The sequence below is a fragment of the Bombus bifarius genome, unplaced genomic scaffold (assembly GCF_011952205.1).
Source record: "Bombus bifarius isolate JDL3187 unplaced genomic scaffold, Bbif_JDL3187 scf7180000008008, whole genome shotgun sequence".
NCBI lineage: Eukaryota > Metazoa > Arthropoda > Insecta > Hymenoptera > Apidae > Bombus > Bombus bifarius.
In genome coordinates this window covers 3,414,871-3,433,669 of record NW_022884386.1, presented here as the reverse complement: position 1 = coordinate 3,433,669, position 18,799 = coordinate 3,414,871, and the positions used below count along the sequence as shown (strand labels likewise).

Genomic DNA, 18,799 nt, shown 5'->3' with positions numbered 1-18,799 from the left:
TATTTAAAAAATCAACTACTTAAAAGATATTGTATATATGCTATGTAAATATAAAAAATATAATTTTGCTCTTATTATAAGAAAATTACTTTTCAAAGAGCGAGTTAAATAAGGTATTCCAAGTTATTTTCTTTGAAATAAATGCAAACAAGGCTCCACTTTTTTTTTAATTAAATGGGATGGGAAAGCCAGGGAGTAATTTGCTGAGGGAACAAAGAGGAGCTCCTCCTATTTTTTATAATAGAAAGTTATATTAATATTATCATATATTAATAAAGTTTTCTATAAATTTTAAATCAGAAAAGTATTCTTCGTCACTATTTTTTAGACTATGTATATCTTATTTGCCTGTTAAAAATGGCAAATATTATTTCGTTTGTTCCTCCAGTAGTCGCCCAAGAAAAATTTGTTGCATAGATATGTAATAGTTCAAAAAAAAAGTCCGTGTCTGCACTAATTTGGGTAGAAATAGCTTAGAATATTTTATTTGGCCCACTCTCTATATTTTATACAAAACATTTTATATCTAAATGTATAGCTAAAAACTACCGGATGTTCTTACTCTTCGGTTGAGCAAAGTATTTAATAACTCCAGGTAGGTGGCATAATTTTTCTTTAACAATATGTGGTACTTCCACGTTTTGTTGATAATTCTGATTATATTTTATAACCATACCATTATTACCTTTATAGATTATATCATTGCCATTGCTCTGAGGACTTAGCTTAAAATAATAAATTTGATCAAATTATGTTATCTCATTTTACTGATTCTAATATTATTAATGTAATTTATAAATATACTTACAGTTAAAGTAGAACCATCTCTGTAATCAACATGAATGTCTCCAGAAGATAATTTTGTCGCAGTACCTATACCTGGAATTGATACTTTACAAAAACTATTACCAATATTTCGTATAGAATTCATTTTTCGAGACCGCGATGCTACCGTCGAAATAACAGAACTAGCATCAAAAGATGGCATCTACAATATTAATCAATTATGTATATTATTAATACTTTTTTTTTAATTTATAAAATTATGTATATTTTATTAAAGAAATTATACGTATTTTGTTACTTACGACGGGTGCATTGTTTGTTGCTTGCGAAATATTCTCTTTTCCTTGTAAACAAGGAGAATCACTCAAAGCCGTATTGGGCTTACGTCCAATAAGAATAGGAAAGCAGGAATATCCAGTAGCTGTTTCTAAAGATGTTAAAGTAGACTCTATCAACAAACAACGCTGATAACATTCTGAATAGTGTTCGTAATATGTATCTAAATGGGATGGAAATTCACCCTCGACATAAGTGGAACCATCACTCCTTTCCATTATTTTTACTATACCATCAACACGTTCAATCTATAAGGATAAAAATCTTAATGTCTTCAATATTTACCTATAATTTATGATATTTATTTTTATACCTTTACTCCATCATAAAAGTGAATTTCACAATTTGGATGTGGTCCATTTTCCATAAACTGACATTTTGATCGTTCAGTATACATCGTTAATTTCGGAGTTTTTGCTTTTACAAGTTTTATGAAACGAGAAGCATATATGTACTTTTTGTGATGATGGGCAGGTAAATTTTCGTATGAATAAATGCTATCTGCCCCACGAGTCGGTAACGGGAGTGGTTGATTACCAATATTCGTTAATGATGTTGGTTTGTAGAGAATAATTCTTAAACCATCGTTCGATATTCGACACACTTCACTTATTTTTTCCTACAACAGAAAGGCAATTATATATATATTCACGTGAAAAATTTATTTAAACATTAATTTTTTAATACATACCATGCCATTTCTACGTTTAATAAACTCGACGCAAACTTCACCATTATCTAAAATAGTAAGAATTGCAGTTTTTGTCTTATGTCTCACAGGTTGCAATCTTTTAGAAGACAAAGGTGAGACTGATAATTTTCCACCGTTTTCTGTATTTTCAGAACAATTTTCAGCTTTTTCTTTTTTCCTATGTTTATCATACTTGTGTTTGTCACTTTCCTGATATGCATTGGAACTGGTATAAAGCTCACATTGTGAGAAAACTTTACTTTGTGGTACTAATGGTATTCCAGTTAATACAGGATATTCTTTAGCGCGATAATCTATAGCATTTGTTCTTTGTGAATGCATTCTTACAACAGGCTCGGATGAAGGATCACTTTTCGCGCTAAACATAGGTCCAAGAGCACTAGACATAATGGGTGTTGATGATATTCTCTCTTCCGACCTACAACGCATTCTTGGCCTTCCATATGAAGACAATGTTCTTCCAACCCCTGAATCAATGATACCATCTCCCAATAATCCTTTGTTCATATTATTCTTTTCCTATTAATACAAATATCTATAATAAGCTGGTTGATTTTTTACACGATCTTTTTATTTATTACTTACATTGTATAATTTATTTTTTTTTATATTAGTGATAAACGGATGTTTCGGAATATCACGCAAGCGGATTCTATCTTTTGGATTCTTTTTTAATAACTTATCTATTAGGTCTTTAGCATTATCTGATAAATGAGCTGGCATAATATAATCAGCCATCACCACACGTGTCAAAGTGCTTTTAACAGCATCTGTATCAAATGGAGGTTTGCCAACTAATAGAGTATATAGCATGCATCCTAAACTCCATACATCTGCTTCCAAACCATGTGATGACCTTGTTGCTATCTACAATAATATAAGCAATTAGTATTATATTCTAATTATTCTATATTCCTTACATATAATTACAAATTATTTGACAGACCTCTGGTGATATATAATTAGGAGTACCACACATAGTTAAGTGTTTTTCATCAGGCCTTGTTAATTGGGTAGCTAGACCAAAATCTGCTATTTTCTATAAATTAAGATTAAACTACTTTTAATGCATCCAGTTTAATTATCACATTCAAAGATCATATAATTTTACTAAATAAGTTTTTTTACCACTTGCATGTCCTTAGTCAGAAGCAAATTCGACAAAGACATATCTCTGTGAAGTATCTGGTATGAGTGTAAATATAATAATCCTTGCACTACTTGACTAATTATATGACCAGCTTGTGCTTCAGACAATGCACGAGAGCCTTGCATTTTAAAATAACGTTGAAGTTCTCCATTATGACATAATTCTAATACCAAATAAACATAATTAGCATCTTGGAAAACTGTGTACAGTTCAAGAATAGCTGGGTTCTTTAATTTCGAATGAATTGCTATTTCTTGACCCACTCTATCCACCATCCCAGCAGCTTGCATCAATTTTTTGTCGATCTAAAATTATTTACAATAACTATTTAAATGTTTGTTTACAATAATTGTTTTAAATACATGTCAATTGATATGTGTACGTATATTTAATTTAAAGGATTATTTAAATTACCATTTTTATTGCGACTTCTATACCACTGCGCAAACATTTTGCTCTATATACACTAGCAAAACCCCCTTTCCCAAGTAAGTTTAATACTTCGTAGTCCTACGATTAGAAATTACTAATTAGACGTTACAATAAAACATGTAAGCGGATAAATTCAAAAAGCTAACCTCTATTTGTTCACCAAAAACTCCCGATAGCGATGGCATCACCGGCCTTCGAGTCATAAAACCATATAATTGCTTTAATCACCACGATCACTATATGGTAGTTTTCTTTTGCATACAATTTCTTCGAAATTAAATGTATTTAGTAAATATATCAATAAATTAGTAAATAGAAATAACATGGCGAGTTCGCCATATGTAAATTTTATATGGTTTTGAGTTCGGTAGATGGCGCTTTAAGTACTTCTTAATTATTATTCGAAATGTTCATAAAATGATTAATTTATAATGAATTAAAGATAGGTCAGTAATAAAAATATTCAAATCTGTTGTGAATTTAAACGTGTTTTCAATTTCCGTAACTATAATTCATTCTAAATAACTATAATTACAAATTAATTACAAATAATATACAGCACAATTTTTACATTATGCGGATTGATTAGTGTTTTAGCGAAATTGGACGAAATATTGAAATGCTGCACGATCTTTCGATATTATCATATGATTATTCTACAATATAAATATTTTGATGTTTAGTTCTTATAATAAATACCTTAGATTTACATTTTTAATTATTAGTTTCACTTTCACTGTGTAAGGAAATAATTCATACTATAATTGTACACTTATTACATCTTTCATTTATGAATTATTTGTGGCACAGGATTCGTTTACATCGCGTTTTAATTGATTGACCTATGATTTAAACTACCATACATGACAAGTATGGACTATTCGTTTTCATGAGGTCAGTCTTTAAAAATAACATAACTACAATTAATTCAGCGATGTTTAGTACTTTTACGAAAAAAAGACTGACAATACATTAAAGTAAAGAATTATTTTGAGTATTCATAGGCATAGAATTCTGACATCGTTGCGCCGGTGGTTGATAAATGGGCTGCGTGCTTCTTTGCTGATTACGTTTTTTGTTGTAAGCAGCTTTACTTGCAGGAACAACACCACTTCCACCTCTTCGAAATTCCATACCTGCTATAGAAACTTTTATATACCTTTATGTGCCTTAAATATAAATAATCATCGTAAACAAATTATAAATTTACCAGTTATGTGATTTTGAGCTTGGTCGTATCGCAGCTGCCTATTACTGAATCTTTGATCCGATTGTTTTTGATCCATAACATAATCTTGAACAGCTTGATTCTACAAGTAAATACAAGACATTTGTTATTTATATACGGTATTGAAGACACATGTTTAAGTATTACATATATTTTGCATACATCATCTGTTATAGGTAAGCAATCCACTTGAAGCACTTCTTCATAATTTTCAAACCCTTTGAATTGAACAACGCATGTCCTATCTGATACCCCAGTTACTTTTGCGTTATAATACTATATTTTGAAAACATTAAATGAAATTAAATGTAAGTACTACTAGTAGTATAAGCTTTTAATGTATAAATAATTATATTATCTTACCCTATTATCTTCCCAGTATTTAGCAAGACATTTATCACCTACGCGCCAAACCCAGGTACTTCCAACAGAAGGAACATTGGTATTTTGATTGTATTGGCTTTGTCTCCTTTGGCTATTGGATTCTACAATCCCCTTGCCACCAGAAGACTCATTTGGTTGAAATCTATTCAGTTGATTTTTGTAATTTTTATCAGTTGTATTTGCAGGATAAGCTCTATGTGTTCCATCTTCTTGTGCTCGATTATGCCTGGCATAAGAATCATAAGATTGTTTATTTCTGGTATCGGTCTCATAGTGATTATAACTCCTGCCAGCACCAAAATGTTTGCCTTGTTGGTCTTGCGGAGCTTTATAATAATTATTACTATTCATAACGTTTGCCCCATCTGTACGTATTTGTACATTAGAATTTCGAGAATCATTTAACTGAGGTTTCTGATACGTTTTATGTAAATTATCTTGTTGAGAATAACTATGATTATCCTGATTTCGTTGAAATCTTGGTGGTTTATTTTGTTGCGAATGATTTCCGCCATTATATTGCAAATATTGAGTAGTAGGACTATTAAAGTTTGATTTTTTGCTACCCTTATTTTCCTCTAGATGCCTTGGAGGAACTTGATACTCACGACTTCCTTTTTGAGATCTACATAAAGAAGACCTTTATCAACGAATATGCTTATAATTTATACTATTGTAAAAATTTTACCCATGATAAAGCATACCTTCCACCTTTTCCACTTTGTGATTCATTATTTTTAAGTTCAATTTTGTCATAATTGTTTTCCGTATGTTGAGTATAACTATTCTGAGGTGGATTGGTTGGTTCCGTAGATTCAGATTGTAAAGGTAATTTATCTTCCAGAAAATCAAAAAGAGATATTTTTCCACTACTTGGTTTACCTTCTTCTACCTTTTTATCGAATCGTTTATTTCGTGGTTCACGCGATTCTCGTGGCTCTTTAAACGTACTAAAATAATTGAAACAGGATTGATAGTCAGAAAGTCGTAAAAACTAATATTTTAAAATAAAAGAAAATAGATATACTTGTGTTTATCTGTTTTTTGCAAACTTTTCAAAGCTTTATCAACGTTATTTCGATTAACTTTTAAGGCATATTCTGCTTGTTCTATAGAAAAGCCTTGATCTATGATTCTTTGTACACTGTGATCTAGAAGCTATAAAACAATTACACGAGAGTAAAAATTGTTTTAAATATTTATATTATGGATACTTCATAGAAATTACCTGCTTATTTCCTCCACCAAAAATTTTCTTGCTGCCTTGTTTAGCAGCTTCTGCTATAGCATCTTTACGTTGAGCTTCAAACTCTGTATTCTCTTTACTAGACTTTTCTTTTTCTGCTAAAGCTTTAAAGTTTTTGTCATGTTCAGAAACTTTTATAATTTTTTTCCCAAATGGTATCCATGGTGGTGGACCACCTTCTTCCGTAGATCTCATTCTCGTATGTAGTGCTAATTTCTGTTACAAAATATATTTCTTAGTTTCATGTATATTAGAATTGAATGATACGACATACTTTGTTCAGTTCCCATTTTTCTACAAGATTTGTTACTTTTCCCCCAAGTACTTGTGCTATGTTCGATGGCCTTAGCAAAATAATTCCATGGGACATTGTTACATTCCCACAACCAATTAGTATCTTTGTACCGGGAGGTGTATTTAAACTGCAATAATTAATTTCATCACATCAATTTTCTCATATAAATTATAAAAAGACAATTATTATTTATAGATATAATTAATCAAGCAATGGTTTTATACCTTAAAAATGAAATATGTTCAACTTCTATAGCTTGAAAATTATTTTTACCATCGGTCAAAAAGAATTTTAACAAGCGTGGAGCTGCTCGAGATTCTTCATTGCTTTTAGGAGCAGCTACATTACGTACTTTTTGTATTTGTAATACGATATTACCCTGAACTATATCTCCTTGACCACTACCAATCTCTCTTAAATCAAGCTATACAATACATAAAAAAGATTTAAAACATGCAAATAATTATTTGTTTTTAGGAGAAAGTTATATAAGGAGTTGTTCTTACATCTAATAATCGCTTGATAATTTTTTGTATATCAGTAACACTATCAGAATCTCTTGCAGTATTGTACCCGTGATCTGTAATGTACCTAATCCAAACATTTATATATATCTGTACATTCAAATTTATAAAAATTTATTCGTGTTTTTAAACACCGACGTTCACAAACGACGAAATACGTCACTTTTTATACGTACCACCCCTTATCTTTCAACTTTTCCATAGTTTGCACCGTCATTTCGCTCTCTAGCCAGGTTTTTCAATGGAACGACCGTTTTGATTCGGCGACTTTCTCAGGTGAAATTTTATATACGTTACATGCGTACATTCGACTTGTACATAAACATGTGTCAGCTGACGTTTAAACCAATATAGAACAAATCGTCGAAGTACAAACAATTCCGATATTGAAATCAGCTACTTTTATAAATATACGGAATCGTTTATTATATGTAATAATACCACTTTGCTTGTCCAAATAACGAACAAAAGGAACCGCGCCTATTAAACCTCGAATTCTTCGCCACCATCTTGAACATTTATTGTACTGTGATTTTAAGATCGATATATCGGTACTGTGTTGCAATAGTTCAGTATCGATACATCGTTCGTTATTTGAACATGATGCTACTACAGGTATTATTGTCTAGCAATAAATGATATTTTTGGCATTTCATGTGACATTTTATTGGATTTTTAAACCTTTAATACATATATGAAGTCTTAAATGACCATTTATTTACATGTCATTTACAGATTATAAACGAATGTAACATTAATTTTTATATTTATCTAAAAATTTTTTAAGTAATGTTATTTTTATAATGTAAGTACATATAGATTTAAAATTTTTTCCAAATGTAATATGTAGTAGGTTATGTAACGATATATAGTTACAAAGTAATTATACTTGAAACAGAATTAGAGTGAAACGTAATCTCACGCAGATTTTAGAAGAAATCGCGCAAAAGAGCTCAAGTAGATAAGTAGACTAATTGAATGTAACGCATCGTTATTTGAAAATCATGCTTGAACACACACGCGCGGAAAATGTGTCATGAATACACGTCGCACACGCTAAGTTCTAAAATCGAGTGTTGGGGAAAAGTAAGTGTAACATTTTTTGAATACATATTTGAAATTCCACGGATCATCGGCGATATCGAAATATTAAAATTCCATCATTAGCTTTTATAAAAATATTAAATAAGACAGTACAATATCATTAACCATTAAATAACTTGATAAACTGTTTATTAATCTATTGAATTATAATTTTTTTCTTATAACCATTGTGTAAGCTTAAATAAAATTCAAAATAAGATCCGAAATATATGTGACCTCAAGTAAGACCACGCAGAATGTTTCACACAATTCGTAAATCAATTACGATCAATTACGATCGATAAATTTTACAGAGACCACTACTACCAACAGACCTCACGGTGGCGAAGAATAAGAAAGACATCAATTTGAGCTGATGATTATTACTCGGGTGGAGTCTTGTTTGAACAAACGATGAAATTAGATCAGACAGGAACTAACTTCGGAGATGACGGAACGGTATAAGCACGATTAAGAATATGACCCACTCATATTACCAATGCACCAACACGAACCGAGTGTACACAACTCCATGATTGTCATAGATTACCCATAAGAATTGTATAAATGCTTATCGAATAGAAATAAACGTTCTATTTTCGTTGTTCTTTATCTAGATTCATCGAGATATATCGAAAATACAATTATTGCTTTAAAAAATACATGAATTTAAAACTAGTCGTTTAATTCTACATTTATATATTATAGGAGTGAGAGAAATTAACTATATACTACTGGATCAGATCTCCTAAATGAAAAATAATTAAGATGTTAAAGGCTTGTTAGATCGAATATAAATAACATCATTACATCTTTTCGCGAAACTACCATTTATAACTTGGGTAACGCATCGACTGAATTATTGGCATTACTTAGGAGTACAAACATAGAACGTTATCTGTCGTTTCGTATATTTCATGGAATTCTTAAGAGCAAAATAGTTTGTATGCATGTATACATATATATACACATCATATTTACGTACGTGCTCTTCACATCATGTATCCTACTATATCATGATAACAGACACAAACAATCATTTACAATTCCACATATCAAAGAATCATAATACTATCCAGGAGTTCCATACGCAGCAGTTTATTAATGAGAATATTTCTTAATCACGTGTACTTACACCGAATGATCGTAAGGATTCGATCAAGTACAATACATTACGTCGTTCGATCGCGTGACGTACACCCGTTGTGTCGTTTTCATTCGTCAGTCATATCAAACCCAGGGAGGACGACAATACACGGATGATTATCGAGCAAGTGGAAATAAATTAGACCTACATTATATCTATAGACACAGCCTATAACAAACGATACAATTTGTACTTGTACTTTACCTAACTACATATATAATTAGCATGCGACGCTATGCAAGAATACGAGATGTATCTCGTTGCCTTGTTGCATATATCTGACACGCTATGGTCGAAGACGCGGCCGTACGCGCACCTCGTACTCCACTTTCGGTAGCTCTGCCTCTGCCCCTCTCTCTTTCAAAGCGTGAATTTTCCGCACGTTGGATCGCAAACAATGGATACACGCAGCATATACGTAAGTAGAGGCGAGGACTTATGCTGCACGGGTACGCACAGGTACGACGATGGGGACACGGTAAACGATCATTCGTAGTGGAAAAGGGAGATTCGACTAACGAAGAACAGAAACAGGACGAAACGTGCGAGAGAGTAAGAAGAAGACGAAACGGAGAGGGAAATAATATGAAAGAGAGAGGGAAATAATCGGGGAGACTGAGCAACACGGTAAACGAGAGGAAGAGAGAGGGCAAAACAGAGAGGGAGAGAGAGAGAGAGAGAAAGAAGTCGTGTCGGTTTTACCATTTCAGTTTCACTCAGACCCGGTCTGAAATCGCGCGTGTCCACACAGATACTCGAGCCGCAGCTTCGTGCCTGAATTAAAAGCGACAATTTTCCACCCTGCAGCGCTTCGTCGTTGCTATATCACTAAACGAAACCGTGGGATTAACAATAAGTGATTTTTGCATTCCGCTGCTATTGAAATAACATCCGACCGTGCTAGTGAAACGGTGTCACGTTTCATCGACTTCAGAAATTGTTTATCTTTCGGTCGCTACCAATACCGGTGACGACGAAAGAGAGAGGCTGACATACGGTAAACATAAAATCATGTGAGTACACATAATAATATTCCTCGATGACCTTTACCAATGTTAGTTATCAATTAATATTGATTATATGTATTTAATTTGAATTCCTACTGAGAAGAGATTATACTCGATGGTGTCAATCAGTTTTCAATCGTCAATTATCGTTCTCAGTTTGTTGGTTATAAAATTTTTTTGCCATTTCAATCGCATTATCCGTACGATCGTTCGTCGTAAATTCAGAAATTATAGAACTCAGCTTTTTCCTCCGATAGAAGCACAGCGTGGCGACGATCCATTTCGACGATCGTGAATTAGTCAGGAAGTTCAAATACATTCGATTCAGCATATTCGACCGATGATGCACGGATTAACTTGCGCCTCCATGGATACAAATTTCATGAAGTTACGATGGTCAGCGATGTTGCAAGTGGCGATGGTTCGAGCTACGATTGCGTTTCGTCATATCGCGCGAGTAATTTCGATTTCGAACGGTCGATCGTAGTGAACGACGCGTTCTTGCGGCGGCGCACGCGTGATACGTTTCTTTATAAATTCGTACGATAACAACCGTTGAAAACTGTAACGCATTCGCATCGAGTGCTAAAAGGCATCATCATAAATGGCGTATCGTAGCGGTCAAGAACGTCTCAGCATCCATATTGTAACGAAGCGTGTTGTTGCGAAGGTTTGTTATATGCGTCGTTACGAGTCAAAAGAAGGAAAAAGCGGGCAGCATAATCGTAGACGCACTCACGATGTTCGCGCGAGTTTCGGCGATCGTACAACACTCCGCGGACCGTGTAAAACCTGGCGACCTCGGTTTCGACGTAACTTTCGACCGGTCGAAAGGAGAACCCTCCATTCGGCTTTTTCTTCGATCGTTCCTCTTTTCGTTTCCTAACCATCGACCCTCGCTTTCTTTCCAGGTCAGACGTCATATGACATATTGTGACATATTTTTCCATGTTTCTCATTCTCGTGTGTATTTGATTAAAATTCGGTTCGATTCCGTATTTAAGCTCTTTAATATCACTCGACTTGATGTTAATCGAAATGAAAGATGCGTGAAATTTCAGAACACTGACATCAGAATTTCATAACAAATAGCTGAAATTTATTCGAATACTGGGAATTCCTAGCCCATGACATTGCGAAGAACGAGCTCGATCGCGAGAAACGCATTTTTAACAATTTTGTCGTCGTTAACTTAACCTTCGAACTAATTCATTGAAACGCTTCAACGTTTCACCGTTCTGCATATGTTTTATCGTTGCCTTGCGTTTTCCACATAAATCATTTCTAATGTCTTCTGGAGAAAACGATTCACGACGAGAAACTCGACAGCCCTATGCGTCAATGGCGCAAGTATATGCATGATGTCAATTCGAACAAGTTTGTTTTCGTCTTACGTTTATGAATCATACGATGATCATTTAACATAGGAACGTTGAAATTGGAATGTTACACAGTTGTGCTTTTTAAACAGTCGACTCACGATTTTCTAATCGTTACTACGAGTAATTAACCTATCGTTATTACTACACTGTGAAGCCAGTTCGTAAATTTAAATCGGTTCTTGAGCCGAAAAGAATTTATCAATCTTTTCGGCACATAATAATTTCATCTATTAAAACTAAATCACAGAACTTACCAAAACTAAAATTGTTTTAACTGAAATTAATTTGTCTGTCTTAGTTCTTTGTAGGCAATTTTTTTAATATTCTACGCTGTCAGGAAATTAAAAAATATTCTACAATATTTATCAATATCTCTACTATATTACACAATCATTCACCGACTCAAATGTTTAATGCTTTTTCCGATAAAAGTAATAATTCTCTTCGAAGAAGATTAAGGGTAGATTCCGCTTGTTTGCTCACGGAGGGTTAATTTTTAATACCGAAACTATAAATACTCCTGGTTAAGGGATGACCTGGTTCGCAGGTTAAATTCAAACGATCGTAATCGTTTGGGGAACTCGTGTCGTTCGTAAAAAGGGAAAAAACGCGTTATTACTGGATGCCGAGGGAGACAAGAGTTCGACGGAAATGTGATCGATACGAGTCTAAGTCGTTCGAACGGTCGCAATTACGACGCGTAGAGGAAACTACAGCGCCCTAATTAAGTTAGTACCGCCTTGATGACCGGTTGCCCATTACCCCTCCAGGACGAGGAAGGAAGAAATGTCCCGATGACGTCATTCGTCTCTTCAGTTGCTCTATTATTTTTACGTTTTACAGTAGCCGTGGATTACTTAATGCGAGGGGAGACGCCACTTTCTCTCTCGTATAACGTGTCTTTGAGGCAGTATGTCGGTGCGTGACCAAGCCTACTCTCAAGAGTACTACCACTACAGCACGTTGCAAAACCGGTGTTGACCGTCCAGCGTACGATATCGTTGCACTTACGTCGTTACATAACGTTTACGCGTTTAAGGGGATTTTTTAATCGTTCGGCGAATTAGACGGCGTTGCGTCAATTTCAAGTAAATTCAGTATGCTGTTTTAATTTGACGTGATTTAAACGGATCGTTGAGATAACGAGAAGGTTGGAACGTTAAAATTTTAAGTAGCCTTGGACGAACGGGTCGCGTTTTGTGACATCGGTGGCGATCAAAAAGTTGAAATGTTCGATCACGATAACCGAGGATTATCGATAAAGGGGCGGGTTTACACGCGATATGACGTAAGAGAATTATTTCTCCCCTCCCTGTTTTTTGCGTGACAGGAGACGTGCATTAATTATGATGTAAGTTTAAGTAAATCAAGGGTAACGAACAGCATACACACGACAATTAAATATACGACCTTAATTTATCCGCAACACGAAAACGTGAAATAACGCGGTTTCCATGCTCCAGGTGTAAGTTCGCTTTTATTATCCTTGATGAACAATAGCCGAGACGCCATCGAGGACTATTGCCGAGGATCTCTTTATTATCGTGCCGATCTTTTGAATTGAATTCTAAAGCGAATGTTGTTTGCCGATCGACTGGTCTTCGTCGGTATAATAGTCGAGTGAATCGTGGCTTATACGATGGATTAAATATCAGCATCCGAAACCAGAAATTCTAGTCGCATAAGCTCACGATGCTCATAATAAAATGCCTGGTTACGATGGAGATAGCAGATCGATGCAATGAAAAATAAAAGAAACGCTAGAAGCGTCGAATGGCGACCGTAGAACGCTTTGTAAATAACAGCGGCACGGTTTTCCCGATAAGGATTGTGTAAGGAAGCTAATGTGTATAATTGCAAGGCGGAAATCGATATGTTCGCGCGTACGGACGTGTCAGGAAACTATCGTTCCACGTATAAATAACGTAGTTCTTTTTCCTATCGCACCGTTCCTGAACTAGCTCGAGTTTCCCCTATTTAGGTCAAATTCGTTGAGGAAAATTGTTCGAGATTACGCGCGATGATAACCGAATAACCTCTGTGATCAGTTAAGACTTCAATTCCTCCAGATCGAGGATTTCTCCATATTACACGTGTTTGAAAAGACGCGATAAGAATCGTAGAGAGAAGAGAATATTACAGACTACGATATTCGTGCTTGAAATAAAATACTAATCCTATCTTAACTATCCCTCTATAACGCTTTATAATTTAAAGGATATTTGCGTAGATTCAAGCAATCCTTTTATTGCAATTAGTACTACTTTCTTCTTACATATCGTATCAACACTTTCGCTTTCATTTATCTGACTCTACTCCACGTTTCGTGCCTCTATATTAATTATACACACATTAAAAAAACGCTGAACGTGTAATTTATTAAAATATGTACATCGCTTCGTTACGTTATTAATTGCAAACGATAATTGTAAATTTACTTAAATAAATTTCAAATTATTCGAACGATCGTGAAAGTGTTAAGTTGAAAAAAACTCCAACTAATTATAATTCTCTTACTTCATAAACGAGCAAAAATCCGGTTTATAACGGCTTAAGAGTAACGTACTGCGGCACACCATTCTCCGAACTGCATACCTCGAATACAATAGATCCCTGATACGCTTTCAAACAATACGCAATACAAGGTAGCATAGCACCAAGCTACCTTTGTAAATACCATTTGTGCGACGATAAACATAACAACGTATTAACCACCGCCACCGGTTCCAAACGACCTAGTTCCGTTGGCCTTAAGAGGAGTCGTCGGTACGCCCTCATCTACCAGAAGGTCGTCGTTTATCGTCCTCGTATTTAGCAGGTGCAAAACGACCGATGGTGTAAGACCTACGTTGATGTTTTTTTTTACAAAGGGGTTTATTGAGCCCGGAAAATACAGATTTTAAGTACATTATTCACAATAAACATGAATTTTTGTAATGGTATGTTAGGCAAAGGTACCGAGGCAAAGGTATTATGTGTCGGCGCTTTGCATTTTTCGTTGTATGATGCAGTTTTTGGGTTTAAGCCTCTGGGGAGCGGAGCTTTTTTTTTATGTATTTTTAAACCTACGTTGATGTGTTTCTGAACGGATAACCGGCAGGGCTCGATGATCACGACATGCAAAACGGATCGATCGTGATCCATTACGTTACACGAAAGAGATCCATGAGTTAGTTACGAGCAATGGTGTATAATTCACGGTGATGATTCACGTAACAATCGAGCAGGGTTTTACTCATCGCATCGATGACGATCTTGAAAACACGAGGCGTCTGGCTGTTAAGAATGCATTTACGCGGTCTACCATACACGAGGCTATTAGGCAGTCGAGATACCATGGTATACGATATATCTATAGATCGTAAACTACAGATTATTATTCTTGGCTGATTTATTCAATAATGTTCTGGCATGAATCAAGAGAAATATGATACGCAATTTAAGGAGATATTTCAAGAGCTAGTGGTTCAAGGAAGTAAATTTTGTATGACCTATAAAATGATAGACTATCATGATCACACAAGTAATTACAAATTCAATCATGTACGTAGAAGTTACAAAATGTTTAACAAGTATCTTAATGCTTATGACTGGCAGTATTACATAATTGAAGTTGTTGGTTGTGAAACTTTTGGATTACGTCATTTTTGTTTAAGATTTGCGATTAGGATATAGAGTAAGTTTGCCATAATCCGTTGAAACAAATAACTTACGCCTGAAGGCCATTCGAGAATTTAATCAGAAGGATACGTGAATATCGTTGCGTTCTTGATATCTCTTTTTCTGAGAAATCACGATGCATTGATGTCTCGGCCTATATATAAGCAAAGTTCAGAGGTCGTGTAATAAACGTTTGATGGACACGTGTTTGGAACGCAGACGTATCGACTCGAGTGATTTCGCCAAAACAGTCCCATTTGCGTGTTACTCGAAAATTCAGACGCAGCTTCAAACGCGTTTCCGGATGCTGTACGATCATTGATCTGCGAAATCCAGAATTTTCTGTCTCGCTGATTCAGATTCAAGGAGATTTGAAAGCCGATCGAGATTCCAAATTAAAGGTGACGAGACGGTGGCGTAATCACGATTAATTGTTAGTAAGAATGTGGGTCGACGGGAAGAAAAAATCACCAACTTTATGAAATCACGAAAGAGTTTTCTGCATACCGTGACATCAGCGCGGAAACAATTACTAAACCGTCGAGGCGATGTCTGATCGCGTCTTAAAGAATTACAATGACAAAGATTACGCGATTGTTTGATCCTTATACGGATGTGGAACAACCGTTGCACTTGCAAAACAGCGTCTCAAGGCTTTCTAAGTATCGACTAAGAAGTTCGCATTAATGTAATTTTAAAACGTTCGTCTAGTCATAAATCAGACGATAAATTAAATAAATTCGTGTTTACATTCCAGGCGAATCGCATTCGAGCAACATGCGTGAGTCGATCGAAAACAATTTCGATGACTCACGTTTACAATTTACAACCTCTACGACTCGTTGTATTTACTTTAGAACGTAACATTCACGGTTTGACATCATTTCCTGCATTCATATTTACTTTTCTCATTTGTAGATCGAGACATAAGGAGAAATGGGATACGGAACAGAAATGGACAGCTGCGGTCGCTGTATGAAATATTCCTTGTTCTTCGTGAACTTCGTGATCTTCGTAAGCATGAGAATATATGTAAACTACACAATGATATTTAATGGTCTTCTATTTTAAGTAACAACGTATAAACAATGTTTCAGATCGGTGGCCTGGTGATAGCTGGATTAGCGACGTGGGCTCTCTTGGATAAAGTATCATGGATAGGTGAACTAGTAGGGAACGATTTGCTAACAGGCGCTATTTACGTTCTACTGGCCGGTGGTATCGTTGTCGCTATAGTATCGTTCTTTGGTTGTATCGGTGCATCCCGAGAAGTAAAATGCATGCTTCTCACGGTAAATCTTGTGGTCTTTCTTTTCGCTCTGACTCAGTCTTCGATCTTAGAAGAAATCTACCGATTAGATTATATAACGTATAAAAAAATTATTCCAGTACTTCATCATCGTGTTTCTTCTGTTCGTGACCATGTTAATTGGCGGAGTGCTGGCGTATGTGTTCCGTGAAAAACTTGTGAACACACTCGAGAGGGAAATGTCGAGTTCGATGAGAACTTACGATTCTCACAAAGTAGTCAGAGAGGCCTGGGACACGACGCAGTCGACGGTAAGCGCGAAAAAAGAAACACTCGATGCGCAACAAATTTCATGCGGATAATTATTTCGAGCATCGTGCAAGATGTTACGTCTGACTTGGAATAACGTTTCTTTTTCTTTTCCCCGTTCCTGTGATTTTTAGCTCCATTGCTGTGGAGTAAATGGCTGGAGGGATTGGGGAAATCTGGGACTCAACGTACCGCAGAGTTGCTGTCGCGAGATTCAACCTGGCCAGGTAAAGATTAATTTTCTTAACGAGCTCGTCTTAGCAGACGAAATAGCCGTCAGCGAATTCGTGCATACGTAATCGCAGTGATTAGCGATTCGCGGGCGGAACACGTGGCGCGCGAGTCGCTATGCAGTCTAGCGTTATTACCTTGATGAGATACAATGATATTCTAAAAACCGAGAAAGAAAAAGAGGATCTCTCTCGCGTTTTAGTGCGATTGCTTTCGATTTGTATTTGCTTGCATAATTCATGACCGAATGGTTTACAAACACCGGTCTTTACGCTTCAGATTTGCTTCTAGATATGCGTACTTCAACGTACTTGTTCGTTATTTAAAGAGAAAATAGAAATGGACGCAAAGAAAGTTTGCTTTTACTTCTGGTTTTTATTTATACCATGAAAATTAGCGAGAAATACCAACAGCCGATTCGGTAGATATCTACTATAGTACCGACCAACGATAAGAACCTGACGATTCGGAATTCCAGTTCATAGCATTTGCAATTCGAGATGGCCTCGGTTAGGAAAGCCCGATTCGGATAGTTCTCAACGGAATTTCGAAACGGCTACGACCTATCGATTACAGTTCAGAAATGCATTCGTCCTGTGGTAATCCGTTAATCGCGACCCGAGTTCGCCGCATCGCCTCTCACGCTTTCACCCGGTTCGATCGACTTTCTCAAGCCGAATTGTTTCTCATGGAGACCCGATCGATCTTCTGTTGCAGCGATTCAACTGCAACGCTGGAGCAGACACGGTGAATCCTTCGAATGCCTATCTCGTCGGTTGCATCAATGGAACGCAGATTTACATGCAGAAGCACGCGACGATCATGGGTGGCGCCGGTATTGCAGTCGCGTGCCTGATGGTAGGACTTTCTCTGTTTCATTTGCATTTTAATCGGTTCCAACACCAGCCAGAATCCATTAAGAAATATGTTTCCATCGGGTATTGCCGATGCGCGAGCTTTTCCTTTTTACTCACTTTCGACTGTTGCGATAATTCTGACATTAACGCAACGTCAAGCGTCTCTAATTAAATTGCTTGAGAATTACACGTGTAGAAAACATTAGAGAAACTTTCGATGCACAGATATATGATTCTTTTCGCGATGTCCAACGTTATTATTAATGTTTCTCTTTCCTACAGTTCTTTGGCATGGTATTCTCGTGCATTCTCTTCAAGATGATAGAATGACGAGAGAGTGATGTGCTTTAAAAGACAACTTCGTTTTTCATGACAAGCTAACGAAGAGAAAGAAGTGGATGTCAGCCGTCCTCGAGCGACTCATGAATTCATAATCAACGTCATCGTCATTGAGTGTACCTAAGCTGAAGTACGAGAATCAAAATGCATCTTCACGCGCATCTTTCCAATGTACAGTTCTCACCGTTCTTCCGTTTTTTCTTTCCTTTTTCTTTCCTTTATTTCTTTTTTCTTTTGTTACATTTAGTATTATACTCGATGTACCTTTGTTTTACGGTTGTTCTTTTGTAATCTTTAAGGATACGCCAAGTATTCTAAGTTTAATATTATACATAGCCTACTTTATAAATATAATTCGTATGGTAAAATGCACTACGTTCCTTACACGCGTAATAAATATAAAATGTGTACAAACGTTCATTAAAACCAATTTGAATTTCAA

The 18,799-nt window shown here is 35.6% G+C and overlaps 3 protein-coding genes and 1 long non-coding RNA gene across 7 annotated transcripts; 2 read left to right on the top strand and 2 right to left on the bottom strand.

Moving 5' to 3' along the window:
• Window positions 1-248: 248 nt before the first annotated feature.
• Window positions 249-3,762, bottom strand: LOC117206619 (serine/threonine-protein kinase PLK4). Of its 3 annotated transcripts, XM_033446114.1 has the most exons (11): window positions 3,563-3,762; window positions 3,399-3,494; window positions 2,963-3,289; window positions 2,781-2,873; window positions 2,420-2,701; window positions 1,814-2,353; window positions 1,436-1,741; window positions 1,307-1,370; window positions 1,089-1,234; window positions 809-988; window positions 249-725 (listed from the first exon to the last, which is right to left on the bottom strand). In XM_033446114.1, exons 1-11 carry the CDS (start codon window positions 3,617-3,619, stop codon window positions 546-548), a joined length of 2,271 nt encoding a protein of 756 aa, XP_033302005.1. In that variant the 5' UTR covers window positions 3,620-3,762; the 3' UTR covers window positions 249-545. The 3 variants fall into 3 exon arrangements, with proteins under 3 accessions (XP_033302005.1, XP_033302004.1, XP_033302006.1); XM_033446113.1 differs by having other exon boundaries at window positions 1,089-1,370; XM_033446115.1 differs by having other exon boundaries at window positions 1,089-1,370; window positions 3,399-3,510; window positions 3,563-3,758.
• Window positions 3,763-3,886: 124 nt separating this feature from the next.
• Window positions 3,887-7,625, bottom strand: LOC117206691 (tudor domain-containing protein 3). Of its 2 annotated transcripts, none has more exons than XM_033446239.1 (11): window positions 7,270-7,625; window positions 7,076-7,160; window positions 6,794-6,993; window positions 6,549-6,696; window positions 6,257-6,490; window positions 6,056-6,186; window positions 5,733-5,978; window positions 5,008-5,653; window positions 4,807-4,920; window positions 4,627-4,726; window positions 3,887-4,555 (listed from the first exon to the last, which is right to left on the bottom strand). In XM_033446239.1, exons 1-11 carry the CDS (start codon window positions 7,308-7,310, stop codon window positions 4,389-4,391), a joined length of 2,112 nt encoding a protein of 703 aa, XP_033302130.1. In that variant the 5' UTR covers window positions 7,311-7,625; the 3' UTR covers window positions 3,887-4,388. The 2 variants fall into 2 exon arrangements, with proteins under 2 accessions (XP_033302130.1, XP_033302131.1); XM_033446240.1 differs by having other exon boundaries at window positions 3,887-4,552.
• Window positions 7,626-8,035: 410 nt separating this feature from the next.
• On the top strand, window positions 8,036-8,794 carry LOC117206695. The gene is made up of 2 exons (XR_004487423.1): window positions 8,036-8,179; window positions 8,491-8,794. It is a non-coding gene; the product is annotated as an uncharacterized LOC117206695 (long non-coding RNA).
• Window positions 8,795-10,017: 1,223 nt separating this feature from the next.
• On the top strand, window positions 10,018-18,799 carry LOC117206692 (CD151 antigen). The gene is made up of 7 exons (XM_033446241.1): window positions 10,018-10,336; window positions 16,291-16,386; window positions 16,470-16,664; window positions 16,762-16,932; window positions 17,065-17,157; window positions 17,879-18,019; window positions 18,301-18,799. The coding sequence occupies exons 2-7, from the start codon at window positions 16,309-16,311 to the stop codon at window positions 18,346-18,348; spliced, it is 726 nt and encodes a 241-aa protein (XP_033302132.1). The 5' UTR covers window positions 10,018-10,336; window positions 16,291-16,308; the 3' UTR covers window positions 18,349-18,799.